The 26,588-nt window shown below is 42.6% G+C and overlaps 1 protein-coding gene across 1 annotated transcript in view; it reads right to left on the bottom strand.

Annotated features, from left to right (window-relative positions):
• The window catches only part of klf12b (Kruppel-like factor 12b), a 161,981-nt gene that overhangs the window by 42,060 nt on the left and 93,333 nt on the right, over positions 1 to 26,588 (bottom strand). The window contains exons 3-4 of the mRNA XM_024388631.2: positions 21,559 to 22,138; positions 11,860 to 11,995 (exon numbers count right to left, since the gene is read on the bottom strand). Coding sequence (XP_024244399.1) covers positions 11,860 to 11,995; positions 21,559 to 22,138 — 716 coding nt within the window. The remainder of the gene's footprint in view (positions 1 to 11,859; positions 11,996 to 21,558; positions 22,139 to 26,588) is intronic.

The raw sequence follows: 26,588 nt of genomic DNA, 5'->3' as shown, positions 1-26,588 counted from the left end.
GTCCGAGCTCCGTTCTCAGATTATTGCATAGTGTGCGTTTTCCGTAAAGCTTTTTTGAAATCTGACACAGCGGTTGCATTAAGGAGAAGTTTATCTAAAGTTCCATGCATAACACTTGTATCTTTTATCAATGTTTATTATGAGTATTTCTGTAAATTGATGTGGCTCTGTGCAAAATCACCAGATGTTTTGGAAGCAAAACAAGGGAATTGTTCACAAACATTGGCACATTCTAAAATCCGATGATAGTCTCGTTAATGTGTTTTCGGACCTTCCCTTGGTCATATTCTCGCGGGGCAGAAATCTCAGAGACCAATTGGTACACTCTGATTTACCACCCCAAGATATTCCTGAACAACGTCTATTTGCACTCCTACTGGATGGAAATTACAAGTGTAATGGCTGTGCTCATTGCAATGGCACTTATAAATGAAGATCCTTCAAACACCTGCAAACAGGGTGTCACGATTGTCGTATGGAGTAGACCAAAGCGCAGCGTGGTGTGAATCCATTCTTTTATTGAATGACGAAAAACACAAAGAACACTTAAACAAAAACAACGTGACGCTATGATAATGAGTGCTGACACAGGCAACTACACATAGACAATAACCCACGAAATACCCAAAGAAGACAACGATAAACACCTGCCTCTAATTGAGAACCAATCTAGGCAACCATAGACCAACATAAACACCTAGATGAAAACAACCCCACAAAAAACCCTAGACAGTGTGCCTTTTCACACACTGTATATAGGTTCTTTTTTCTACTGTGTCATTGACTTGTTTATTGTGTTATTGGCTTGATTATTGTTTACTCCATGTGTAACTCGGTGTAGTTGTCTGTGTCACTGTTTTGCTTTATCTTCGCCAGGTCGCAGTTGCAAATGAGAAATTGTTCTCAACTAGCCTACCTGCTTAAATAAAGGTTGAATAAAAAAAATTTAAAAAAAAGATTATCTTTAAACAGCTCAACATTCACAAAGCCACGGGGCCAGATGGATTACCAGGACGTGTATTCAAAGCATGCGTGGACCAACTGGCAAGTGTCTACACTGACATGTTCAACCTCTCCCTGACCGTGTCTGTAAAACCAACAGTGGCTTGCGAAAGTATTCACCCACCTTGGAATTTTCCTCTTTTGTTGCCTTACAACCTGGAATTAAAATGGAATTTTATGGGGTTTGTATCATTTGATTTACACAACATGACTACCACTTTGAAAATGCAAAATATTTTTAATTGTGAAACAAACAAAAAATTATACAAAAGAACTGAAAACTTGAGCGTGCATAACTATTCACCTGCCCCCAAAGTAAATTCTTTGTAGAGACACCTTTTGCAGCAATTACAGCTGCAAGTCTCTTGGGGTATGTCTCTATAAGCTTGGCACATCTAGCCACTGAGATATTTGCCCATTCTTTGCCCATGCTCAAGCTAATTCAAGTTGGATGGGTTCCGCTGGTGTACAGCAATCTTTAAGTCATACCACAGATTCTCAACTGGAATGGGGTCTGGGCTTTGACTAGGCCATACCAAGACATCTAAATGTTTCCCCTTAAACCACTCAAGTGTTACTTTAGCAGTATGCTTAGGGTCATTGTCCTGCTGGAAGGTGAATCTCCATCCCAGTCTCAAATTTATGGAAGACTGAAACAGGTTTCCCTCAAGAATTTTCCTGTATTTAGCTCCATCCATCATTTCTTCAATTCTGACCAGTTTCCCAGTCCCTGCCCATGAGAAACATTCCTACAGCATGATGCTGCCACCACCATGCTTCAATGTGGGGATGATGTTCTCGGGGTGAGGAGAGGTGTTGGGTTTGTGCAAGACATAGCGTTTTCCTTGATGGCCAAAAAGCTCAATTTTAGTCTCATCTGAGCAGAGAACATTCTTCCATATGTTTGGGGAGTCTCCCACATGCCGTTTTAGCGAACACCAAACATGTTTGGTTATTTTTTTCTTTAAGTCATGTCTTTTTTCTGGCCAATCTTCCGTAAAGACCAGCTCTTTGGAGTGAACGGCTTAAAGTGGTCCTATGGACAGATACTCCAATCTCCGCTGTGGAGCTTTGCAGTTCATTCAGGGTTATCTTTGGTTTCTTTTTCTGCCTCTCTGATTAATGTCCTCCTTGTCTGGTCCGTGAGTTTTGGTGGGCGGTCCTCTCTTGGCAGGTTTGTTGTGGTGCCATATTATTTCAGTTTTTTAATAATGATTTAATGGTGCTCAAGAACCCAACCCTGATCTGTACTTCTCCACAACTTTGTCCCTGACCTGTTTGAAGAGCTTGATGGTCTTCATGGTGCTGCTTGCTTGGTGGTGCCCCTTGCTTGGTGGTGTTACAGACTCTGGGGCCTTACAGAACAGGTGTATATATATTGAGATCATGTGACAGATCATGTGACACCTAGATCGCACACAGGTGGACTTTATTTAACTAATTATGTGACTTGTGAAGGTAATTGGTTGCATCAGATCTTATTTAGGGGCTTCATATCAAAGGGGGTGAATACATATACACACACCACTTTTCTGTTTTTTGTTTTTGCTTTTTTGAAACAAGTACTTTTTAAAATTTCACTTCACCAATTTAGACTATTTTGGGTATGCCCATTACATGAAATCCAAATAAAAATCAACTTAAATTACAGGTTGTAATAAAACAAAATTGGAAAAACGCCAAGGGGGATGAATACTTTTGTAAGGCACTGTACATGGTTCAAGCAGACCACCATAGTCCCTGTGCGCAAGGAAGTGAAGGTAACCTGCCGAAATGATTTCTGCCCCGTAGCACTCATGTCGGTGGCCATGAAGTGCTTTGAAAGGCTGGTCATGACTGACATCAACAGCATCCTCCCGGATAACCTAGACCCCCTTCAATTTGAATACCACCCCAACAGATCCACAGATGACCCAATCTCAATCGCACTCCACACTGCCATTTCCCACCTGGACAAAAGGAACACCTATGTGAGAATACTGTTCACTGACTACAGCTCAGCGTTCAACACTATAGTGCCCACAAAGCTCATCAATAAGCTAAGGACCCTGGGACTAAAAACCTCCCTCTGCAACTGGATCCTGGACTTCCTGACGGGCTGCCCCCAGGTGGTAAGAGTTGGCAACAACACGTCTGCAACGCTGATCCTCAACACTGGGGCCCCCTCAGGGGTGGGTACTTAGTCCCCTACTGTACTCCCTAGTCACCCACGACTGCGTGGCCAAACACGACTCCAACACCATCATTAAGTTTGCTGACGACACAACAGTGGTTGGCCTGATCACCGACAATGATGAGACAGCCTATAGGGAGGAGGTCAGACAGTGTGGTTCCAGGACAACAACCTCTCCCTTAATGTAAGCCAGACAAAGGAGATGATTGTGGACTACAGGAAAACGCGGACCGAACAGGCCCCCATTAAAATTGACGGGGAGTGGAGTGGGACGAGAGTTTCAAGTTCCTTGGTGTCCACATCACCAACAAACTATCATGGTCCAAACACAGTCGTGAAAAGGGCATGACCACACCTTTTCCCCTCAGGAGACTGAAAAGATTTGGCATGGGTTCCCAGATTCTCAAAAAGTTCTACAGCTGCACCATCGAGACCATCCTGACCAGTTTCATCACCACCTGGTATGGCAACTGCTCGGCATGTGACAGTAAGGCTCAACAGAGGGTAGTGCGAACGGCCCAGTACATCACCGGGGACAAGTTTCCTGCCAACCAGACATATAAATGGCAGTGTCAAAGGAAAGCCCAAAAACTCCAGTCACCCTAGTGATGTAGATCAAAGACTGCTTTATCTGCTACCGCATGGCAAGCGGTACCAGAGCGACAAGTCTAGGACCAAAACGCTCCTTAACAGCTTCTGCCCCCAAGCCATAAGTCTGCTGAAAAATGTATTAAATGGCCACCAGACTATTTACATTGACATGGTAAGGTCTACACTTGTTGTATTCGGCGCATGTGACAAATACATTTTGATTTGATTTAACTTCAGATTGGTCTATGATTAGTAGTTGTGGGTGAGTGTACATACAGATCTGGAACTAGCAGTTTACAGTGCCTTCAAAGTATTCAGACCCCTTGACATTTTATTACGTTACAGCTTAATTCTCAAATGGATTAAATACAAAAAAATCCTCAGCAATCTACACAGTACCCCATAATGACAAAGCAAAAACATTTATTTTTTTTGCGAAAACTATGAAAGAAAAAAAATCCTAAAATAACTTATTTACATAACTATTCAGACCCTTTGTATGAGACTCGAAATTGAGGTCAGGTGCATCCTGTTTCTGTTGATCATCCTTGAGATGATCTACAACTTCATTGGAGTCCACCTGTGGTAAATTCAATTGATTGGACATGATTTGGAAAGGCACACACGTGTCTGTTTAAGGTCCCACAATTGACAGTGCATGTCAGAGCAAAAACCAATCCGTGAGGTTGAATCAGCTCCGAGACAGGATTGTGTCGAGGTACAGATCTGGGGAAGGGTACACAAAAACTTCTGCAGCATTGAAGGTCAGGGAGGTGACCAAGAATCTTATGGTCACTCTGACAGAGCTCTAGAGTTCCTCTGTGGAGATGGGAGAACCTTCCAGAAGGACAACCATCTCTGCAGCACTCCACCAATCCGGCCTTTATGGAAGAGTGGCCAGACGGAAACCACTCCTCAGTAAAAGGCACATGACAGCCCGCTTGGAGTTTGCCAAAAGGCACACACTCTCAGACCATGAGAAATAATATTTTCTCATCTGATGTAACCAAGATTGAACTATTTAGCCTGAATGCCAAGTGTCACATCTGGAGGAAACCATGTCCAATCAATTGAAATGACCACATATGGAATCCAATCAAGTTGTAGAAACAAGGATAATTAATGCAAACGGGATATAGCTGAGCTCAATTTCGAGTCTCATAGCAAAAGTTCTGAATACTTATGTACATATAAATTTGCACAAATTTTAAAAATCAGTGTTCGCTTTGTCATTATGGGGTATTGTGTGTAGTTTGAGGAGCAAACATTTTATTTTATCCATTTTAGAAGAAGGCTGTAAACGTAACAAAATGTGGAAAATGTCAAAGGGTCTGAATACATTCCGAATGCACTGTATGTTAGTTATCCGAAAGTGTCTGGTATGGTCATTTATTATCAAGATCAGGGGTAAACTATCCCTGGGCTGTCCATACTTGAAATCTGTAACTAAATCTAGTCAATCGGAAGGATTGAGTTATTTGCCAGAAGGGCAAGGTCCAGAATCGAACCCACGTAGGCCTTTAATTACACAGTAGGCCTATATTTACACACCTGGACCACCACTACATTTTGACAGTTCATTCGTAACCTTGGGATACACTAGACACTTTTATGTCGTAGCCTAGTGGAGACCAATAGCTATCTTATGTTATTAAGCTATATAAACAACGGGTGTTGATGTTGATGATGCTGCATTTCAGATACATTTTAATGTTGCAGTAATAGGAGCTAGGCCTAGCATTTTGAGTGAGTGAGAGGGAATATGATTTTGATAGCAAGCTCTGATCCCTATGACTCGGTTGCCCCTGCATGGAGAGAAAGAGTACTTCTCAAATTCTCAGCGACAAAAGAGTGATCAAGTTTAGATCCGACATCTGTAGCTATGGAAACACAATTTTCCTAGTATAACATCAGGGTAACACTGGTGTCACAGTTTAAAAGCAGCACAAATGCAGAGTACTGTATGCCTGTGTCCAAAATGGCACCCTATTCCCTATGTCGTACTATGTTTGGGAAAGTGAGTCATTTTGGAAGAGGGAAACCTGTCTATTTACTGAGGGAACATCATTAGTGGGGGTTTAACACAGGAACACAGTCCTGGAACAGTTTCCTAACAGTAAGTCTAACAAACAGTGTGTGTGTGTGTGTGTGTGGCACACATAGACCGTTTGTGTTTCCTACTAGTTAAACCTAATTACAGTGCAACACCGGCAATATTATGAGTCTGGCCACTCTGACGGGTAACAGTACAGAGTCTGGGCAGGGACATATGACTGTAGTTCTGTGTCTGGAACTTTATAGGTTTAGGGCAGGAAAGCAGACGATGAGTCCCTGGTTCTGATCATCCGAATGGGCTTCAATGGCAACCAGCTCTCACATCAAAATTAAATGTTCATCTATGTTTCTGAAACGTCACATTTATGTTGTTCCAAAAGTCACATTTCGAAGTGTTTAAGGTTACGTTTAGGCATTGACACCGAAATATTAAGGTTAGGTATTAAATCAGAATGGTTAAGGTAACGTTTAAGGTTTGGAATAGGCTTAAAACACACCATACGGGCCTCCCGGGTGGCGCAGCGGTTAAGGGCGCTGTACTGCAGCGCCAGCTGTGCCACCAGAGACTCTCGGTTTGCGCCCAGGCTCTGTCGTAACCGGCCGCCGGGGAGGTCCGTGGGGCGATGCACAATTGGCCTAGCGTCGTCCTGGGTTAGGGAGGGGGTTGGCCGGTAGGGATATCCTTGTCTCATCGCGCACCAGCGACTCCCGTGGCGGGCCGGGCGCAGTGCGCGCTAACCAAGGTTGCCAGGTGCATGGTGTTTCCACCGACACATTGGTGCGGCTGGCTTCCGGGTTGGATGCGCGCTGTGTTAAGAAGCAGTGCGGCTTGGTTGGGTTGTGTATTGGACGATGCATGACGTTCAACCTTTGTCTCTCCCGAGCCCGTACAGGAGTTGTAGCGATGAGACAAGATAGTAGCTACTAAACAATTGGATACCATGAAATTGGGGGGGAAAAAAGAAAAAAAAACACACTATACATACAGTGGTTGCTCCTCAAAGTTTTGCGATTATGTTGCGGGACTTTGTGGTTTAGTACAATACCCTGCATCACTACTTCATTGCTCCAGACCAGCGCAAGGGGGAGTTAGAGCACTGATTATGCTTTTGGGGCCCAAGGCGCTACTGTGTGTCTGTAGTACTGTAGCCTCCTCCCGACCGGCCACGCTGAGCAGCGCCTTAGTGGCGCTGAGTTGCTACAGATGCTAGTTCAATATCCGTGCTGGCCTCGACTGGTAAATCCATGAGATGACTGTAGGTTTTTGGTTTCTCTCCTCTAAAAACTGAAATAAATCATTCTAAATAAGAAACTGGACCCCCACCCTGCCCCACTGGGTAGCACAGAGCAACACTTTAAGGGGCATTGCACTAATAATGGCGCTGACTAGGGATACATTCCCTTTGTTCTTAGTGCCAGTCTGCACGTTCAAACGAAAACAATGTAACTAATAATAGATATTCATTCGTAGGGCAGATATTATTAAAGCATTAGACCTCTCACTAAAGGCGTCACTCAAAAGTTATACTTAAATCAGCAGGAAGCTTGGTCACGAAAATCAGAAAAGCAATCAAATTATCTGTCTACCCTTGATGATCTTAGGATGTTTTCACTGACGAGACTCCCAGTTAGATAGCAAATGTTCCTTTTGTTCCATAAAGATTACTTTTATACCCAAAATACCTCCTTTTGTTGGTCACGTTATGTTGAGAAATCCACCGGAAATAGCGATCACGAAAGAAACATGGCAAACGTTTTTTATAGTCAATTTTATAGTTTGTATAGTTATATTTTTCAAATATCTATTGGATAATAAATCAACAGGGACAATTGGCTTTTCAGTCGGAGCGAAAGGAAAAATGACTACTACTCTGTCTTTTACGCAAGAATCACTCTGAGAGCCCTCAGCTGGCCACTTACGCAATGTAGTCATTCATTCTTCAAAATAAAGGCCTGAAACTACGTCTAAAGGCTGTAGACACCTTAGGGAAGCCACAGAAAAAGGAATCATGTTGATATCCCTTTCAATGGGCAATAGGGATGCATAGAAAGACAGGGGTTTCAAAATAAGTCACTTCCAGATTGGATTTCTCAGGATTTGGCCTGCAATATCAGTTCTGTTATACTCACAGACAATATTTTTTAAGTTTTGGAAACCGTAGAGTGTTTTCTATCATAAGCTGTCAATTGTATACATGTTCTAGCCCTGAGAAATAGGTGGTTTACTTTGGGAAACGTTATTTAAAAAAAAATATATAGTGACCCCTAGTTTCAAGAAGATAAGAAGCCCGCCTGTTCTCCACTCATTACCTTCATTAACTGCACCTGTTTGAACTCATTACCTGTATAAAAGACACCTGTCCACACACTCAATCAAACAGACTCCAACCTCTCCACAATGACCAAGACCAGAGCTGACCAGAGCTGACCAGAGCTGTGTAAGGACATCAGGGATAAATGGTAAACCTGCACAAGGCTGGGATGGGCTACAGGACAATAGGCAAGCAGCTTGTTGAGAAGGCAACAACTGTTGGCGCAATTATTAGAAAATGGAAGAAGTTCAAGATGACAGTCAATCACCCTCAGTCTGGGGCCCCATGCAAGATCTCACCTCGTGGGGCATCAATGATCATGAAGAAGGTGAGGGATCAGCCCAGACCTACACGGCAGGACCTGGTCAATGACCTGAAGAGAGCTGGGACCACAGTCTCAAAGAAAACCATTAGTAACACACTACGCCGCCATGGATTAAAATCCTGCAGCGCACGCAAGGTCCCCCTGCTCAAGTCAGCGCATGTCCAGGCCCGTCTGAAGTTTGCCAATGACCATCTGGATGATCCAGAGGAGGAATGCGAGAAGGTCATGTGGTCTGATGAGACAAAAATAGAGCTTTTTGGTCTAAACTCCTCTCGCCGTGTTTGGAGGAAGAAGAAGGATGAGTACAACCCCAAGAACACCATCCCAACCGTGAAGCATGGAGGTGGAAACATCATTCTTTGGGGATGCTTTTCTGCAAAGGGGACAGGACGACTGCACCGTATTGAGGGGAGGATGGATGGTGCCATGTATCGCGAGATCTTGGCCAACAACCTCCTTCTCTCAGTAAGAGCATTGAAGATGGGTCGTGGCTGGGTCTTCCAGCATAATGACCCGAAACACACAGCCAGGGCAACTAAGGAGTGGCTCCGTAAGAAGCATCTCAAGGTCCTGGAATGGCTTAGCCAGTCTCCAGACCTGAACCCAATAGAAACTCTTTGGAGGGAGCTGAAAGTCCGTATTGCCCAGCGACAGCCCCGAAACCTGAAGGATCTGGAGAAGGTCTGTATGGAGGAGTGGGCCAAAATCCCTGCTGCAGTGTGTGCAAACCTGGTCAAGAACTACAGGAATCATATGATCTCTGTAATTGCAAACAAAGGTTTCTGTACCAAATATTAAGTTCTGCTTTTCTGATGTATCAAATACTTATGTCATGCAATAAAAGGCAAATAAATTACTTAAAAATCATACAATGTGATTTTCTGGATTTTTGTTTTAGATTCCGTCTCTCACAGTTGAAGTGTACCTATGATAAAAACTACAGACCTCTAAATGCTTTGTAAGTAGGAAAACCTGCAAAATCGGCAGTGTATCAAATACTTGTTCTCCACACTGTATATAGCCTACTCGCCGTGGACGACTATTTCAGCACCGTTTCGACTGCTCTGAGACAAGCATGGAGAAACGAAAACGTTCAATTATATTCCATGATATTCTTAAGATAAATTTGTTAACTGAATATAAGCAAGTGATGTCTAATAAATAATCAAGTTGATGGCTCAGTCATATAGCCTCTGCATCTACATAAAACTGCGGGTGGGCGACCTCATGTAACCGCAAAATGTCGGATAAAGCTTATACTGTACAGCACTGTATTTCTTCATCAGCATCTGTATGCATTCGTTAATAAAATATTAAAAATACTCTTTCAAAATGCTAATGTTTATTTAGTTATGGAACCATAACGAATTACTATGGGAATGATTGTCACTGAATTACAGAAATATTAGAACAAAGTTGTCTAATGAAGGTAAACATAATTGATGCTTACTGGAAAACACTCTCTCAAACACACACGATCACGTTGTACAGCGCCGTTATGAATATTAGCAGGTAGCTGGGCAATAGATTTGCCTAGAAGGAGGGTAGGGGGGAGAATTCTATCGTCAAATGTATTTCTTAGTTAGGTTGGCTGTATCACAACCGGCCGTGATTGGTTGCAGTTTCAGTTTAATCCACCAGAAAAGACTAAACAAATAATACAACAAAAAGTATTGTTGACCATGATTGGGAGTCCCATAGGGTGGCGCACAATTCGCCCAGCATTTCTCTCCATCTAAAAACAGAAATAAATGTTTTGGCCTTTACAAATATTATTTTGGCCTTTATTCAGATTACAATCGCTCACTTTAATTTTTTTGAAAATGAAATAACCTCCAAAATATCATTATATATTATCAAGTTGATGGCATAGTCATATAGTCAGCCCCTACATAAAGCGGAGTGACTCACTCATTCATGGCTTTGGATCAAAAGAAATAAGTACCAACAATCTTTCTGATAGTCTTAAATAAATCAATGTTTTGGTTATCCTGACCTGGACACCATGTACAGTATTATTACAGGCTATTAGCAGGACAATATACCTTTACCAACACCTCTCTGTATTTTGATACTTTGTGGATGAGGCCTCCTGAGTGGCGCAGCTGTCTAAGACACTGCAGTGCAAAATGCGTTGCTACAGAGGCAGGTTCCATACCTGTGCTGGCTGCCACCGGGAGACACATGAGGTGGCTTTTGGTTTTAATTTTAAGCAATAGCCTATTTTATATTTAACTATTATATAACTATTTTAGCACCGTTTCACGCTGCTCTGAGAAAAGCAAGGGTCTTGATAAATCAATGAGATTTTTATTTTCACTGAATATGCATTTGGGTATCGGTTAGACTACAATTATGGTGTGGAACTGTTATGCTCTTAGTGTAACCTTTTATTTAACTAGGTCAACTAAGTCAGTTAATAACAAATTCTTATTTACAAGGACAGCCTACTCCTTCCTGCCTGTCAGGGAATTGAACCCCAATCTCTCACGTGCCTGCACGACACAGGAATTCTTTATCTAAATAGCCCAGTACTGTGGCCTACCGACCGTCACATTGTACAATACCATATTTTCCGTTCCATCCTAATGGAAACCAGTCCCATATATTGTGTTCTTACAAAAAAAGGTTTTAAATTCTCTCGTACAGCCACTATGGAAGGCTATCAATGCTTCTCAAAGATGCCCTCTGGTGGTCAAACTAGCACTAACTAGCATTAATGGTAACAGTGGTTGACACTTAAATAACGTGCCATAGAATTCTGCGGCACCATGCAAGCTGTGCTGCAACACTCTATAACTTTTAAAGGACGATCCACTGTACACATGGACTAGATATGTGGTAGTAGAGTAGGGGCTTGAGGGCACACACTTAATTTGTTGCAAAATCTGCTGTGAATGTACTGTTTTTAAAATGGCCTTAATTTTGCTGGACCCCAGGAAGAGTAGCTGCTTCTACCTTTCTATCACTGGATTTGAACATGCAACCTTTGGCACCAGAGTCAGTTGCATATGCCCATCCACCATCCCTGACCACAACAGCCTATCAAATTCAAAACCTGCTTGAAGGAACAGCGCTCACTGTTGCCCCTAGTGGCTGGTTTCCACGTCAACTCCCAATATCCTCAGACATGGATGGATGTTGAATACTGACTTGTATCATGGGTGACCTGGCTGTGTTAAAGTGTGAGTGCTGGATCTTGAAGTGTCTACGTTTAGGGGGGAGGGAGAGCAGACTGAAACACTGGTTCTGATTATCAGTCTACACTAGGATGGATGGGGAAGCCCTGACTCATCTTATTATACACAGATGGACTAGACACATGGGGAGGGTGATAAAGGCTATACAGAGGGACATAAAATACACAAACACACACACACACAGAACTCTCTGGTACTTACTTCTGCACGGCCCGTGCTATAGACAGAGCAGTAGATCCGGTCTCGTTAACGCTGTCCAGTGTGACATTGGGCAGGTCGTCATCTTCACTGTCACTCTTGATATGCCGTGGCAACAAGCCGTTGTGGTCAGTGCGGGCTGCCATGGAAACAGACAGAGAAGAGTAAGTCCCACATGTTCTATTCTATACTGTAGCATGTGATACTGTCAAGAGGTTACATGAGTTAGACATACAGATATACTATCTTTATTCGATCACTCTGTTGTAGAAGATACTTTTCCTGCAAAGCAGGAAATGCAAATTGTAGTGTAAAAGACTGGTAAAAGACAAATTGTAGCGTGTCAGACTTGATTACTGTAGGGGCTGAAATTATTGCCAAGATTCACAAAAAATACTGTATAAATTAAAATAAATACTTATACTGAGCTATATTGTTTGCAAAAAAAAGTGGGAAATTATATTATTTTATACTAACATACTGTACACTGAGTGGACAAAACATTAGAAACACCTGCTCTTTCCATGACACACTGACCAAGTGAAACCAAGTGATCCCTTGAATCCACTTCAATCAGTGTAGATGAAGGGGAGGAGACATGTTAAAGAAGGATTTTTAAACCTTGAGACAATTAAGACATGGATTATGTGCGTGTGCCATTCAGAGGGTGAATGGGTAAGATTGAAAGAAAAAGATTGAAGTGCCTTTGAACAGGCATCCCAGTTTGAGTGTGTTAAGAACTGCAACACAGCTGGGGTTTTTCACATTCAACATTTTCCTTTGTGTATCAAGCATGGTGTAACACCCAAAGGATATCCAGCCAACTTGACACAACTGTGGGAAGCTTTGGAGTCAACATGGGCCAGCATCCCTGTGTAAAGCTTTTGACACCTTGTAGAGTCCATACCATGAAGAATTGAGGCTTTCCTGAGGGCAAAAGGGGATGTTCCTAATGTTTTGTACACACTGTTTTCAATATCTTTCAATTCCGCACCTTTCGAGGGTAATGGCACTGAGCCTTTTTCCCCCACAAATGATGAGAATGGAGAATAGATTGGGAGGGATCTTAGAACGCATACTGACTGGCCTCTTCAGTTCAAACCATAGGTTTTCAAAGGGGATCAGAGACTGAGCTGGTCATTGCAAAATGTTGATTTTGTGGTCAGTTAACCATTTCTTTGTGGATTTTGATGCTTGGTGTTTTTGTCTTGACAGAAAATCCACTTGCGGCCAAGTTTCAGCCTCCTGGCAGAGGCAACCAAGTTTTGGATAAAATGTCCTGGTACTAGGTTCATCATGCGTTGACCTTAACAACGGCCCCAGGACCAGTGGAAGCAAAATAGAAACAAAAAAATACATATTTTCTGCTTCATTATTTTGATGCCAAATCCACTACTGGTATGCGTGGCCAAAGAGATCTATTTTCATTTCATCTTATGATAGGACCGGTTCCATTCCAAGTGCCAATGGCGTTTAGCACACGCCAGGCATTTACATTTGGTGGACGGCATGAAAATATAGCTATTTTGTCACACACACCAATATAGTTCAGTATTTGTATTTTATACAGTCTTCCTTGCTCATCTTTATCAAGTGTGCCAATAATTTCAGACCCCATTGTATACTAAGATTTCTTTTTATCAACACCTACAAAAATGTATATCATTTATAATTCACATTTGCTGTTGCTGCATAATTATTTTCCTGAGAGAGACTCTAGTAAAATTAAGATAGGATATATGTGTGATGTTTGCCCTGCCACTAGACACAAACACAGAAGACAAAGACAGAAGTCCCACATTACATTATACTTTATACAGACACAGACAAGCCGATACACTTTACAAGCCAAAGAGTTTTATCTATCAACAACCACTCCTTAAAATACAGGCTGTTTTAATCATATGTCATACTGTATGAATAACAGTCCAACATACAGTATCAGACAATGTTTTTTACTTTTCTGTAGAATAAGGTGCTCTTACTGTACATGGTTTCCAGTTACTGGGGATTTTGTCAATACTTTTTAAATTTCCCCCTATGTGGCTGTTTTGGGGTTATTCAAATGACCTGTCTGACACCGATGTCTGTCTCATTCCTAGTTGTATTGCTCTGACATACTTTCATTGAATTTCATTCATACTCGTATACAAAACATTCAATTTCATTCACTGAATTTCACTCAAAGAAGAGCTTGATGAAGGCCACTTCACTCATAGAAAACCAAATGAATGTTTTTTAAGAATTTGAATGATGTAGCTCTATTTTCTCTCCTCTGCATTTAGAGCAATCAAAGCCCCAGCCCTCTTGCCCTCCACCCTTTCTGCAGACCAAAATAGATAGTGAAAACACCCAGTACATCCTGTATGGTAGACTGTCTGAACCTCTGTGTGTGCGAGCGTGCATGCGTGCGTGTGTGTTTGGCACCACAGGGAGGGACAATGCTCATGCCATGCTACAGGCTGTTAGTCTGACGACTCACACACAATTATTTCGCTGCTCTCTCGTTCGCTACATTCTTTAGTATGACACTGCCATCATTGAAGTTGTTTGTGGCGACAAGGGTTGTTGTACTTAACATTGTCATCAGTGTTTGGATCGTCTCTAACCAAAGCAAATTATGCATTTTCAAACCATCTCTTTATCCACGTATGTTCTGGCTCTAGCCCAACCCATTGGTTTCTGGACTAATCAGACGGTCCTGAATGTGTTCGTATTCGGGGAGCATCGGGGAGGTACTCCAGACTCATTGTGAAGCAATTGGCAGGAGCAAGGAGTATGGGTAGCCAGGCTAACAGGCTGTCCTGCCCTCAGATCAGTTGTCTGGTATGATTGACAGCTCCTGACAGGAAGTGCCTGCAGGGTCTACACTGAGGATGGGCCCACCCCAGAGACACCCCAACATGTGCAGACACGAACAGGCACTAATACACATATGCACACACACACAATTTATTAGCCACTATAGCCCCCGCCTTGTAGATAAGAAGCTGGGTGGTGCGGTGGATTTGGGCGTTATTGTTGTCTTTGAGCAGTGGGTGGGGGATGTTGTGATAGTGATAGCCCGGCAAGTGTGTTTGTGTGTCTACATTCCCACAGTCCATGTGAGATTTTAAACAATTTGTTCAAAAGCATATCTCTCCTACAGCAGACTAATGTTCAGACATTCTTTTATAAAAAAATATGTTATGAAAGGTTGTGAAATATTATTTGACAATAAATTCTGTAAAACACATTCAGGCATTTGCCTTTCATGTATAGAGGTATGAAATGATATGTTAAGAAAGACCACTCTGCTCACTGTGTAATTCTGTGGTGGGTAACAAGGACCGCAGTGTGTATATGGTGTTCATTATAGACCACTGTTAGTTGTTTCAGAGCTGGGCAAGAACAAAAGCCTGCACTCCCCGCAATAGGCATGCAGTTGCCCATCCCTGACCATCCACAGCTTCATTCTCCTCAGTTACCAATGTCAATTCTACATGTGTGAATTCTCTTTTCATTGACCAGGCCAAATGTGACCCTTGACCTGGGAGCAATGCTCTATTGTTGCTAATGTTCCTTCCACAACCTCTCCAATGGAGATATCTCTCTTTGGATATCTGACCCGGGCCTTCAGCCATTCTCTAGCTAAGCATTCTCCTGCTCTCCGAGTACTGCCAGGACAGAGGCAGAGCAATGCAATGAACAAACTCTCACCAATACAACAGAATATCGCTACGAAATGTGTGACATTACATGGTACAGTACTTGGTAAAATACACAATACACATTTGAGTTTGGTTTCAATTCCATTTCAATAGTCACTTAATAGTCACTTCAATAGTCACTTAATTCAGAATCTTAGTGGAAAATTGTAATTAGAATCGGAATTTCAGATTACTTGATAAATTGACTGAATTGAAATAGAATGCAATCTGAATGCATTCTGTACCAATCCTGGTATTTGTATTTATTATGGATCCCCATGGCAGCAGCTACTCTTCCTGGGTCCAGCCAAATTAAGGCAGTTATACGAATGTTTTTACAATACATTCACAACAGATTTCACAACACATTAAGTGTGTGCCCTCAGGCCCCTACTCTACTACCACATATCTACAATACAAAATCCATGTGTGTATAGTGCTTATGTTATCGTGTGTGTGTGTGTGTGTGTATGTGTCTGTGACTATGTTTGTGATGCTTCACGTCCCCGCTGTTCCATAAGCTGCATTTTTTTCTGTTTTGTTTTAATCAAATGGTACTTATTGCATCAGTTACTTGATGTGGAATAGAGTTCCATGTAGTCATGGCTCTATGTAGTACTGTGTGCCTCCCATCGTCTGTTCTGGACTTGGGGTCTGTGAAGAGACCTCTGGTGTCATGTCTTGTGGGGTATGGATGGGTGTCTGAGCTGTGTGCCAGTATTTCAAACAGACAGCTCAGTGCAATCAACATGCCAATACCTCTCATAAATAAAATTAGTGATGAAGTCAATCTCTCCTCCACTTTGAGCCAAAATACATTGAAATGCATATTATTAATATTAGCTCTCTGTGTACATCCAAGGGCCAGCAGTGCTGCCCTGTTCTGAGCCGATTGTAATTTTCCCTAGTCCCTCTTAGTGGCACCTGACCACACTACTGAACAGTAGTCTATGTGCGACAAAACTAGGGCCTTTAGGACATGCCTTTTTGAGAGTTTTGTTAAGACGGCAGAGCAGCGCTTTAATATGGACAGACTTCTCCCCATTTTAGCTACTGTTGTATCAATATGTATTGACCATGACAGTTTACAATCCAGGGTTACTCCAAGCAGTTTAGTCACCTCAACTTGCTCAATTTCCACATTATTCATTACAAAATGTAATTGAGGTTTAGGGCAGTGGTGTAAAGTATGTAAGTAAGAATGCTTGAAAGTACTACTTTAGTATTTTTGGGGGATATCTGTACTTTACTTTACTACTTATATTTTTGACAACTTTTACTTTTACTTCAATACGTTCCTAAAGAAAAGAATGTACTTTTTACTCCATGCATTTTCCCTGACACCCAAAAGTACTCCTTACATTTTGAATGCTAAGCAAGACAGTAAAATGGTCTAATTCACACACTTATTAACAAAACATCCCTGGTGATTCCTGCTGCGTCTGATCTGGTGGACTCATGCTAAACACATGCTTCTGGTATAAATTATGTCTGAGTGTTGGAGCATGCCCCTGGCTATCCGTAAATTTAAAAAACAACAAAATGGTGCCATCTGGTTTGCTTAATATAAGGAATTTGAAATGATTTATACTTTTACTTTTGGTACTTAAGAATATTTTAGCAATTCAATTACTTTTGATACTTAAGTATATTTAAAACCAAATAATTTTACACAAGTAGAATCTCACTTTTACTTGAGTCATTTTATATTAAGTTATCTTTACTTTTACTCAAGTATGACAATTGGGTACTACACCACTGGTTTAGGAATATTGTGAATTATTTGTCCCAAATACAATGCTTTTAGTTTTTTAAATATTTAAGACTAACTTATTCCTTGCCAACAATTCTGAAACTAACTGCAACTCTTTGTTGAGTGTTGCAGTCATTTCAGTCGCTGTAGTAGCTGACGTGTAGTGTTGAGTCAACCGCATACATAGACACTCTGGCTTTACTCAAAGTCAGTGGCATGTCCTTAGTACTGATTGAAAAAAGCAAAAGAGCTTCCCTGGAGAATTCCTGATTCTACCTGGATTATGTTGGAGAGGCTTCCATTAAAGAACACCCTCTGTGTCACGCCCTGATCTGTTTCACCTGTCCCTGTGATTGTCTCCACCCCCTCCAGGTGTCGCTGATTTTCCCCAGTGTATTTATCCCTGTGTTTCCTGTCTCTCTGTGCCAGTTCATCTTGTATGTTTTCCAAGTCGCCAGCGGTTTTCCCCTTCTCCTGCTTTTAGCTATTCTCCTTTTTCTAGTCCTCCCAGTTTTGACCCTTGCCTGTTTCTGGACTTTATACCCGTCTTCCTTGACCATTCTGCCTGCCTTAACCACGAGCCTGTCTGCCACTCTGTACCTCCTGGACTCTGATCTGGATTTGACCTTTTGCCTGTCCACGACCATTCTCTTGCCTACCCCTTTTTGATTATTAAACATTGTAAGACTCCAACCATCTGCCTCCTGTGTCTGCATCTGGGTCTCGCCTTGTGCCATGACACTCTGTGTTATGTTAGACAGGTAACTATTTATACACAATATAGCAGGGGGTGTAAAGCCATGACACGTATGTTTTTCCAGCCACAGACTATGATCGATAATGCCAAAAGCCGCACTGAAGTCTTGCAAAACAACTCCCAAAATCTTTTTGTCATCAATTTCTCTCAGCCAAACCTTATGTCAATTGTGTAAGTGTTGTGCTTGTTGAATGTCCTTCCCTATAGGCTGAAAGTCTATTGTCAATCTGTTTATAGTCAAATAGCTAATAATATCAAATAATAATATAATGTATCTAGTCAAGCACATTTTTTTACGAAAGTTTACAAAGGGTTCGTAACATACTGATTGGTTGGCTATTTGAGCCAGTAAAGAGGGCTTTACTATTCTTAGGTAGCAGAATGACTTTTGCTTCCCTCCAGGCCTGAGGGCACACACTCTCTAGTAGGCTTAATTGAATATATGGCAAATAGGAGTGACAATATCGTCTGCTATTATCCTCAGTATTATTCCTTCCAAGTTGTCAGACCCCGGTGGCTTGCCATTGTTGATAGAGAACAATATTTTGTTCACCTCTTGGTACACAGTGCATTCAATGTGTAGCAGTTAGAGGTGTTTCCTGTATTTCATAGATGCAGTAATATACAACAAAGCATGTCCTCTCTAGTGTGCTGTCTATCTTGATGCTACTCTCTCTTCCCCATCTACCAGGTCAGCTGCTGTCTCAGAGCAGTGCAGACAGTGACCATAACGGTCTCGAATATTATGGGTCTGGAGGCAGGAGACAGACATGGTGTTATTGTTGGATCTTGGTTCAATTAGTATTCAAAACGGTGATGGATTGAGCTTGCTTGGGTCATTTAAACCAAAGGCATACAGTAATCACCAAAAGTGCCAAACTCCACCCATCTGGTACTCCATACAGACAAGCAAACACTCAAAGTATGTTGAAAGATTTCAATCACTATTTGAACCCAGGACTGAGTATTACAGCGGAAAGAAAACACAGCCAATACTAAAACTACAACTCTGTCTCTGGCTTTCCTGTATACCTACCAAGACTGAGCATCTATATTCTCAGCAAAACCCCTAATTATACAGGCTGATTAGTAGAAACGTTAGTTGGAAAACGTGTATTTGGAGTGAGGGAAGGGGACACAAAAGAGGAGTACATGGTGGAGAGGTGAGAAGAGCCTTGGCGCGTTTCTTTCTTTCTCTCTCTTTCTTGCCTGTTGTTTCCAGTCAAGCCTAGTTTCCATGGAAACCTGCTCCCGGAGACAGATAAGAGAGAGGAAGGGCACATGCCCCTCTCTCTGAAAGAGGAATGGCCAACCTGAGTGTGTGTATGGGGGGTGGGTGGGCGGTAGGGCCGTGTCCGTGTGAGAGAGAGAGAGTAGAAAAAGAGAATGGGAGAGAAGAGAGCTGTTCTTTCATAATTCTATTGATCCTACACTTCATTACAGTCCAGTCCAGATGATGCATGCAGCAAAAGCAATTCCCAAGGAGACATTATGAGACCAATATAGTGACAGGGATTCTTACTGGTCTGCAACACAGTATGATTGCCAGTTATCAACACATAAGGAACAAATGGCACATCCTACAAAGAAGCACAGTGTGGAGCTGTGGTCCAGTGTTAACACTCCTGGCTCCATGCACGTATGTGCCACGCCGCAGGAGACTGGGGTTCAATCCGGAGTGTTCCCTTCTCTCTGTGTCTCCTCCTCATCTATCTCCCACTGTTTCAAATCTGTCTGTCAGCACAATAGGAAAGGAGAGTGACTTGCCATAGAAGAAGAACAATAATGTGTCATATGAGGGGACAGGTCATGTAATCATACAAGAAGCATATTAGTGTGCATTCCACTACAGTGAAAGGATGGTACAGTACTTTGGCGTGCTCTGCAGTGCTTTTCCAACCAGAGAAACCATTTGTTTGGATATTATTGCAGTACTGCCAAACCCAATGACTCTACAGTTCATTGCCATGTTCTTTCTGTAACGTCTTACGCTATGCCACCCATTAAACACATGTGCACACACACAGTAACTGTACAGTACAGTACAATGCAATGCTCTGAGTGCCTCATGTTCTGGCTGTTTCACCACAGTGACTGTGTCTGCCCCACCCCAGGGCTGACCCCGATTCCCCTGCTCTCTACTCACACACTGGGTGGAGCTGATGGTGTTGCTGTGTGTGTGTGTGTGTGTGTGTGTGTGTGTGTGTGTGTGTCTGTGCTCTCAATGTACACTGCCACCCATCTTTAATACTGGTCTCCACCCTATTACGCAAGCCTTGTTTTTCCTCTCTTTTGTCCTCTCTCCTCTCCCAGAATGCAGACACCCAGCGTTTAAAGCGCCCGTCTCAGTGGACCCTCCCGCCTACCCAATGAGTGGGTGTGTGTGTGTCAATCTGCCAGGGAGTGACGGACAGCAACCTCAGATAAACAATGTTCTTTTACAACAAACTGCTCCCCAGTGTACAGCCTCCAGTCGACTTGACAGAAACACCCAAAGTCACTAGTGGTTTACACACGCTGACTATAAAACCACACCCTTTAGCAAGCCTGCCTGCTCCAAAACAGAAGGATCAGTCAGAGCGCACACACACATACAAGCATGCATGCAAACATTCACATAGAGAGCAAATGCACAAGTACAATTATTATGATTTATTATACGCACACGCACACTCGTCTCTCGTCTCTCGGTCTCTCTCTTGGTCTGTCTCTCGGTCTGTCTGTCTGTCTGTCTCTCTCTCTCTCTCTCTCTCTCTCAAATCTAAGTATAACCCAGACCCAGATGCGTGCTTTAGATTAGGGGAGAGAAATATGGCAGCCTGCCTGGTCCTCGTTACCTTGACTGGAGGCAATAGGACGGCCGAGGAGAAAAATCCTCACACTTACAGACGGAAAGCTTTTCATCTCAAATCTCATCTCCTCTCAAAAGGAGTGCGCTATCTCCTGGGGACCATCTTTAGCATAGAGCACACACAGGCCTGTCATTACACCGGACGGTGTTGTCTTTCTCTGTCTCCTGTCTCTTTTTATGTCTGACCTGAAGTGTTCTCACACTGTATTGTAGACATTGTCTGTTGAGACAGAAGGGAGGAGAAGGCAGAACTATGTAGGGGTGGCTAACTTTATCCCAAGTAATTCCAACTATGGCATTGGGATGATAAGGCAGGAAGATGTTTAGTATGATGTTAGTATGATGTGAATGTCAGGCTGTTGAGTTCGGGTACATGCAACTAAACAGTAATGACACTGTTGTGACACAGTGTACAGTAACTACACTACATGGCACGGTACTTGTCCCACTTTTGCCATATACTGTACATTCCAGTACAGAGTGAAAAGAGAAGAGCGAGGGAGGGAGGAGAAGACTGAAGAAAATTAGGTAGTCTTCTGCCTCGTCTCACCCGACTCTTCAAGATGACGAGAGAGATAAAAAATAAAGAGATATAGATAAAGAGAGCGACAGATTAGAGAGAGAGAGAGAGAGAGCACGCTCGTTGTCTCACCTTTGCCATGGTGGCTCTTGTGGTCGTCCAGCAGAGGTAGCATGATGGCATTGTTGTGGAGGCTGGAGGGTGAGCGCACGGACGTGGTGTGCATGAGGGGTAGCGACTGCACCACCACAGGGATACGATGCACTTGGTGGCCCCCCATCTTACCCCCTACTCCTCCCCCGCCCTGTACCCCTCCAAGGTTCAGGGGGCTTGAGGGCGGTGGTGGCACGGGGTGCATGATGTGCAAAAACTGCTGTTGATGATGATGATGATGACCCCGGACAGCAGCTCCAGGGGCTACCAGGGGCCCGGGCGTGAGCACGGACGAGGCGGAGGTGATGACAGACAGAGAGGAGAATGACAATGATGAAGAAGAAATGGAGGGCGGCGAGAAAGCGGAAGTGACAGGAGAAGCCGTGGAGGTGAAGGACGGGGGTGAGGGGCGGGGCTTGTTGATTGACAGGTCGACAGGCTCGGTCTGTGTCTGGAAGTGGGGGTCATGGGAGAGCAGGTCCTCAGGAGGTTCAGGTTTGACTTTGCTCAGCAGGAGGGGGACGGTGTCCATCGTGGGGTAGCTGTGTACTTTGGGGGACTAAAGAGGAAAAGAGGAGACAAATATCTGATTATTGATCCACCATCTGTATTAGTCATGTGATGGTCTTCCCTTTGGTATGCATATCACTTCAACCTGCCAAGAAACACACACTATTGACCTTTGGGGGATTGAGGGAGGAAAAGAAACACAAAAGATCCATGTTCTATATATGATCTACATGTGTCATGATTACACAGCTATTCATATAGCTCATTGGAACTACTACACAAGCTGTGGCCAAAGACCGATTCCTGTGGCAGAAAATGATGTCCCATAAATAATGAAGAGGACTAAGTAAGTAAGTATTGGAACTAGCTTGTCTATATGTACTACAGTGTCCATATTAACAGCCTCAATCTCAGAAGGACTTGTTTCAATCTTTCATTCAAAGGTAACATAAATACATAGATTATGATGTATGACAGAGATATGATGACGAAACAGACATATGTATGCACTGATATTTACTAGATTAGAGAGGGTGAAGTATATGAACATAGTAATATCCTCTTGCTCATGGAAGCTGTCAAGTAAAAAAATGATTCATCTGCCGTAACTATGATGTCATAGACCGAGAGGAAATGATTGGGAACGTTTGGTCTCTTCTCTCTCTACTGGCATTTATTACTTTCTCTCTCAAAGTGTTTCTCTCTCTCTTACTGTGCTTATCTCTCATTTTCTCTCTTCTGGCCCTTCTCTCTTTCTCCTGACTATTTCCACCCCCATCTTTCTCTCTCTCTCCCTCTCTTTCTCCACCTCTCTCTCTCTCGCCTGGCGTTTGTCTCTTTCTCCTTCCTGGTTTCTATCCCTCTCACAGGAACACAGCTCTCTTGGCTCCCCCATATCTCTCCTAAATCTCCTTTTGTGATGGTGGAAAAAACATCATATGGGCAATCATCTGTCCCAGGCCTCTTAAGGCCAATGCTGGTGGTTCAGAGTGTCCCTCCATGCACCCTATACTTAACAAATCCCAGGCCTCTAAGACACATTGTTCTGTCTGTCCGGAGGCATTTCATAACACTGTTTATCTCAACTTAACTATCTAGGACATACCGCTGTCAACTGCTAGCCTGCTGCTGTCAATAGACAGGACTCTCTGAACGTGGTGGCTACATGAAAGGCCCTATTTTAAAGCATAACTATTACAATGTTTTTAGAAGTAAATCCACAACAGTAGGTGCATGAATAATCCTGTAGAACATTTTAATAGTAATGTATACAATCCATAGATGCAAACTATCCATTGTATTTATTAGTCATCTGTTACCAACAAGGTTACACTTTACTGTAGGTGTCCTTCCACATTCACAGAACCTTTATAACAGCTACATAACAGCTACATAGCACATTATAACATTCATCATAAGCCTTTGTTAACAGTTATTGAAAGTTATTCATTATTAGCAACTGCATGTTATATAGTCTTTATGAATGCATACAAATGACACCTACAGTAAAGTGTTGCCAGATAAATGAAGCTGTGTGTGAATGTTACACTCCCCAACAAGAAACCAAAAAACTGTTTCTCAAACAGCAGGGGGAACTAACAAAGAGTCACTAACAACAACCAAAACAAAACAGGCAGGGGTTTCGAATGGGTTCTCAAAGACTCAATGTCCACTGAAAGTTGCAAGCAACAAGAAATATGGGTCCAAATGACTGACTAAGGAGACTACAGGTGCAACACATCCTGACCAACAAGGATGTTTCCAATCAGGGCAAGCCATACCCAAACAGGACCAACCTCTATAATCCAAAACGAAAACGAAATTGAAAACAATATCGAGCAAAACCCAAGTGCCTATAACAGTGGAAAACGTACACTGGTATATATTTGAACTTGTTTACACTGTATACGGGGTTGAGGAGTAACAGATTACAAAAAAAGAACTGTAAATGCAATCTGTTACATTACCAGCAAAGATATTGTAGTCAGATTACAGATACCTTTTGAAGATTACAGATACCTTTCTGTTTTCTCAAAGACATTATAGTCAGATTACAGATACCTTTCTGTTTTCTCAAAGACATTGTAATCAGATTACAGATACCTTTTGAAGATTACAGATAACTTTCTGTTTTCTCAAAGACATTGTAGTCAGATTACAGATAACTTTTGAAGATTACAGATACCTTTCTGTTTTCTCGAAGACATTGTAGTCAGATTACAGATACCTTTCTGTTTTCTCAAAGACATTGTAGTCAGATTACAGATACCTTTTGAAAAACTAGACGATTGCTTAAAGGTTTACTTTTAAATTCAAAAAGGATGTTTGCCAAATAATTATTTTACACCATTCTGTTTTCTCAATGACATTCAAATCATCTGTAACGATGTGCGCTGAGAGTCGGGAAGCAAGTTCAGAGTGTGAGTGTTTTAATAAATAAATGAAAACATAACACAAAACAAGAAACACGAACAATGCACAGACAGGCAACTGAAACAGAAACAATGACGCCTGGGGAAGGAACCAAAGGGAGTGACATATATAGGGAAGGTAGTCAAGGAGATGATGGAGTCCAGGTGAGTGTCATAATGCACGTAACGATGGTGACAGGTGTGCGCCATGACAAGCAGCCTGGTGACCTAGAGGCCAGAGAGGGAGCACACGTGACATCAGCATTGAAAAAAGGCAGCAAAGTTTAAGTTTGTTCTGCCTGTGCGAGTCTGACCACAAGTCAGAGACACAATGACGACACGCTAAATGCGTTTGATGGATCACAGGATAACAGCAGGAATAGGCTTTTGTAGGATACTTCCAGTGATGTGACTGTTGTCGGCATCCAAAGATTATCCAACTTGAATAAACTCTTAAGAGGTAATGACTACAGCAGTGGTGTAACCTACGGGCAATACAGATATCACATAGGCCCATTAGGCTACATAGCACAATGATCACACTGCTGCTCTCTCATTTAGCTATTTGCGCCTTACGAATTGTAGTTGTTGTGGATGGCTGTTCACAAATGTATATGTGTATGTAAACCCAATAATGGTTGAATTGAAGAAGTTTAAGCTGTCTATCAATCATTGCTTTTGCAACATGGGGTGTATTCATTACTGAAACCGTTTACCACTTAAGAACCAAACAGAAGTAAACTGAGAAAACTGAGCAAAATGAGAGTTTCTATTGGACAAATTCAGGTAGGTCCCTCCCTGTTTCGTTCTGTTGACTCCCATTTAAGAAACGTTTTGCAGGCCTCCCGGGTGGCGCAGTGGTTAAGGGCGCTGTACTGCAGCACCAGCTGTGCCAGCAGAAACTGGGGGTTTGCGCCCAGGCTCTGTTGTAACCGGCCGCGACCGGGAGGTCCGTGGGGCGACACACAATTGTCCTAGTGTCACCCGGGTTAGGGAGGGGGTTGGCTGGTAGGGATATTGTAACGGTTCTCTTTAGTTGAAGGAGAGGCGGACCAAAATGCGGCGTGATGATGATTCATGTTTGTTTAATAAAGGAAAACTATACATGAATAAACTACAAAAACAATGAAATGTGAAAACTCAAAACAGCCCTATCTGGTGCAAAACACAGAGACAGGAACAATCACCCACAAGCACACAGTGAAACCCAGGCTACCTAAATATGGTTCCCAATCAGAGACAATGACTAACACCTGCCTCTGATTGAGAACCATATCAGGCCAGACATAGAAATAGACAAACAAGACATCCAACATAGAATGCCCACTTAGATCACACCCTGACCAACCAAAACATAGAAACATACAAAGCAAACTATGGTCAGGGTGTGACAGATATCCTTGTCTCATCGCGCACCAGCGACTCCTGTGGCGGGCCGGACGCAGTGCGCGCTAACCAAGGTTGCCAGGTGCATGGTGTTTCCCCCGACACATTGGTGAGGCTGGCTTCCGGGTTGGATGCGCGCTGTGTTAAGAAGCAGTGCGGCTTGGCGTACGGGAGTTGTAGCGATGAGACAAGATAGTAGCTACTAAAAAAAAATCAATTGGATACCATGAAATTGGGGAGAAAACGGGGTAAAAAAAAAAAGAAACAAAGAAAAGAAACAAAACGTTTTGCAGTAGAATTGGCGTATTGAAAAATGCGCTCTTGCAACAGCTGCATAGTGTGGATCCCAGCCTATGAAATAAAAGTTTATACAACTCCGCCGTGGTATTGTGCTGCATACTGTCAAAAACAAGTTGAATTTAAGAACACCACGAGTGGGGCTTTTACCGCTCAATCTAATTTGTTCTGATTCAAAAAAATGCCATCGGCCCAACAGATAGACAAACAGCTGGAAATGATTGAGATATGAAGGTGCCAACAAAAACATAAATAATAGATCTGTAGCAAATGCAGCATATGGAATATATTTTCACATGCAAATAGCACTTTTCGGTAGTGCTCAAAGCATGCCATTCTGAGAGCAGCATTTCTTTTTCAACTCGAATCAATGAGCCCAATCAGGCGTCCATGACAACTAAATCA

Source organism: Oncorhynchus tshawytscha, linkage group LG26, assembly GCF_018296145.1.
Source record: "Oncorhynchus tshawytscha isolate Ot180627B linkage group LG26, Otsh_v2.0, whole genome shotgun sequence".
NCBI classification, from domain to species: domain Eukaryota; kingdom Metazoa; phylum Chordata; class Actinopteri; order Salmoniformes; family Salmonidae; genus Oncorhynchus; species Oncorhynchus tshawytscha.
The sequence above is the reverse complement of the archived record's forward strand: the minus strand, read 5'-3'. Positions and strand labels throughout refer to the sequence as shown.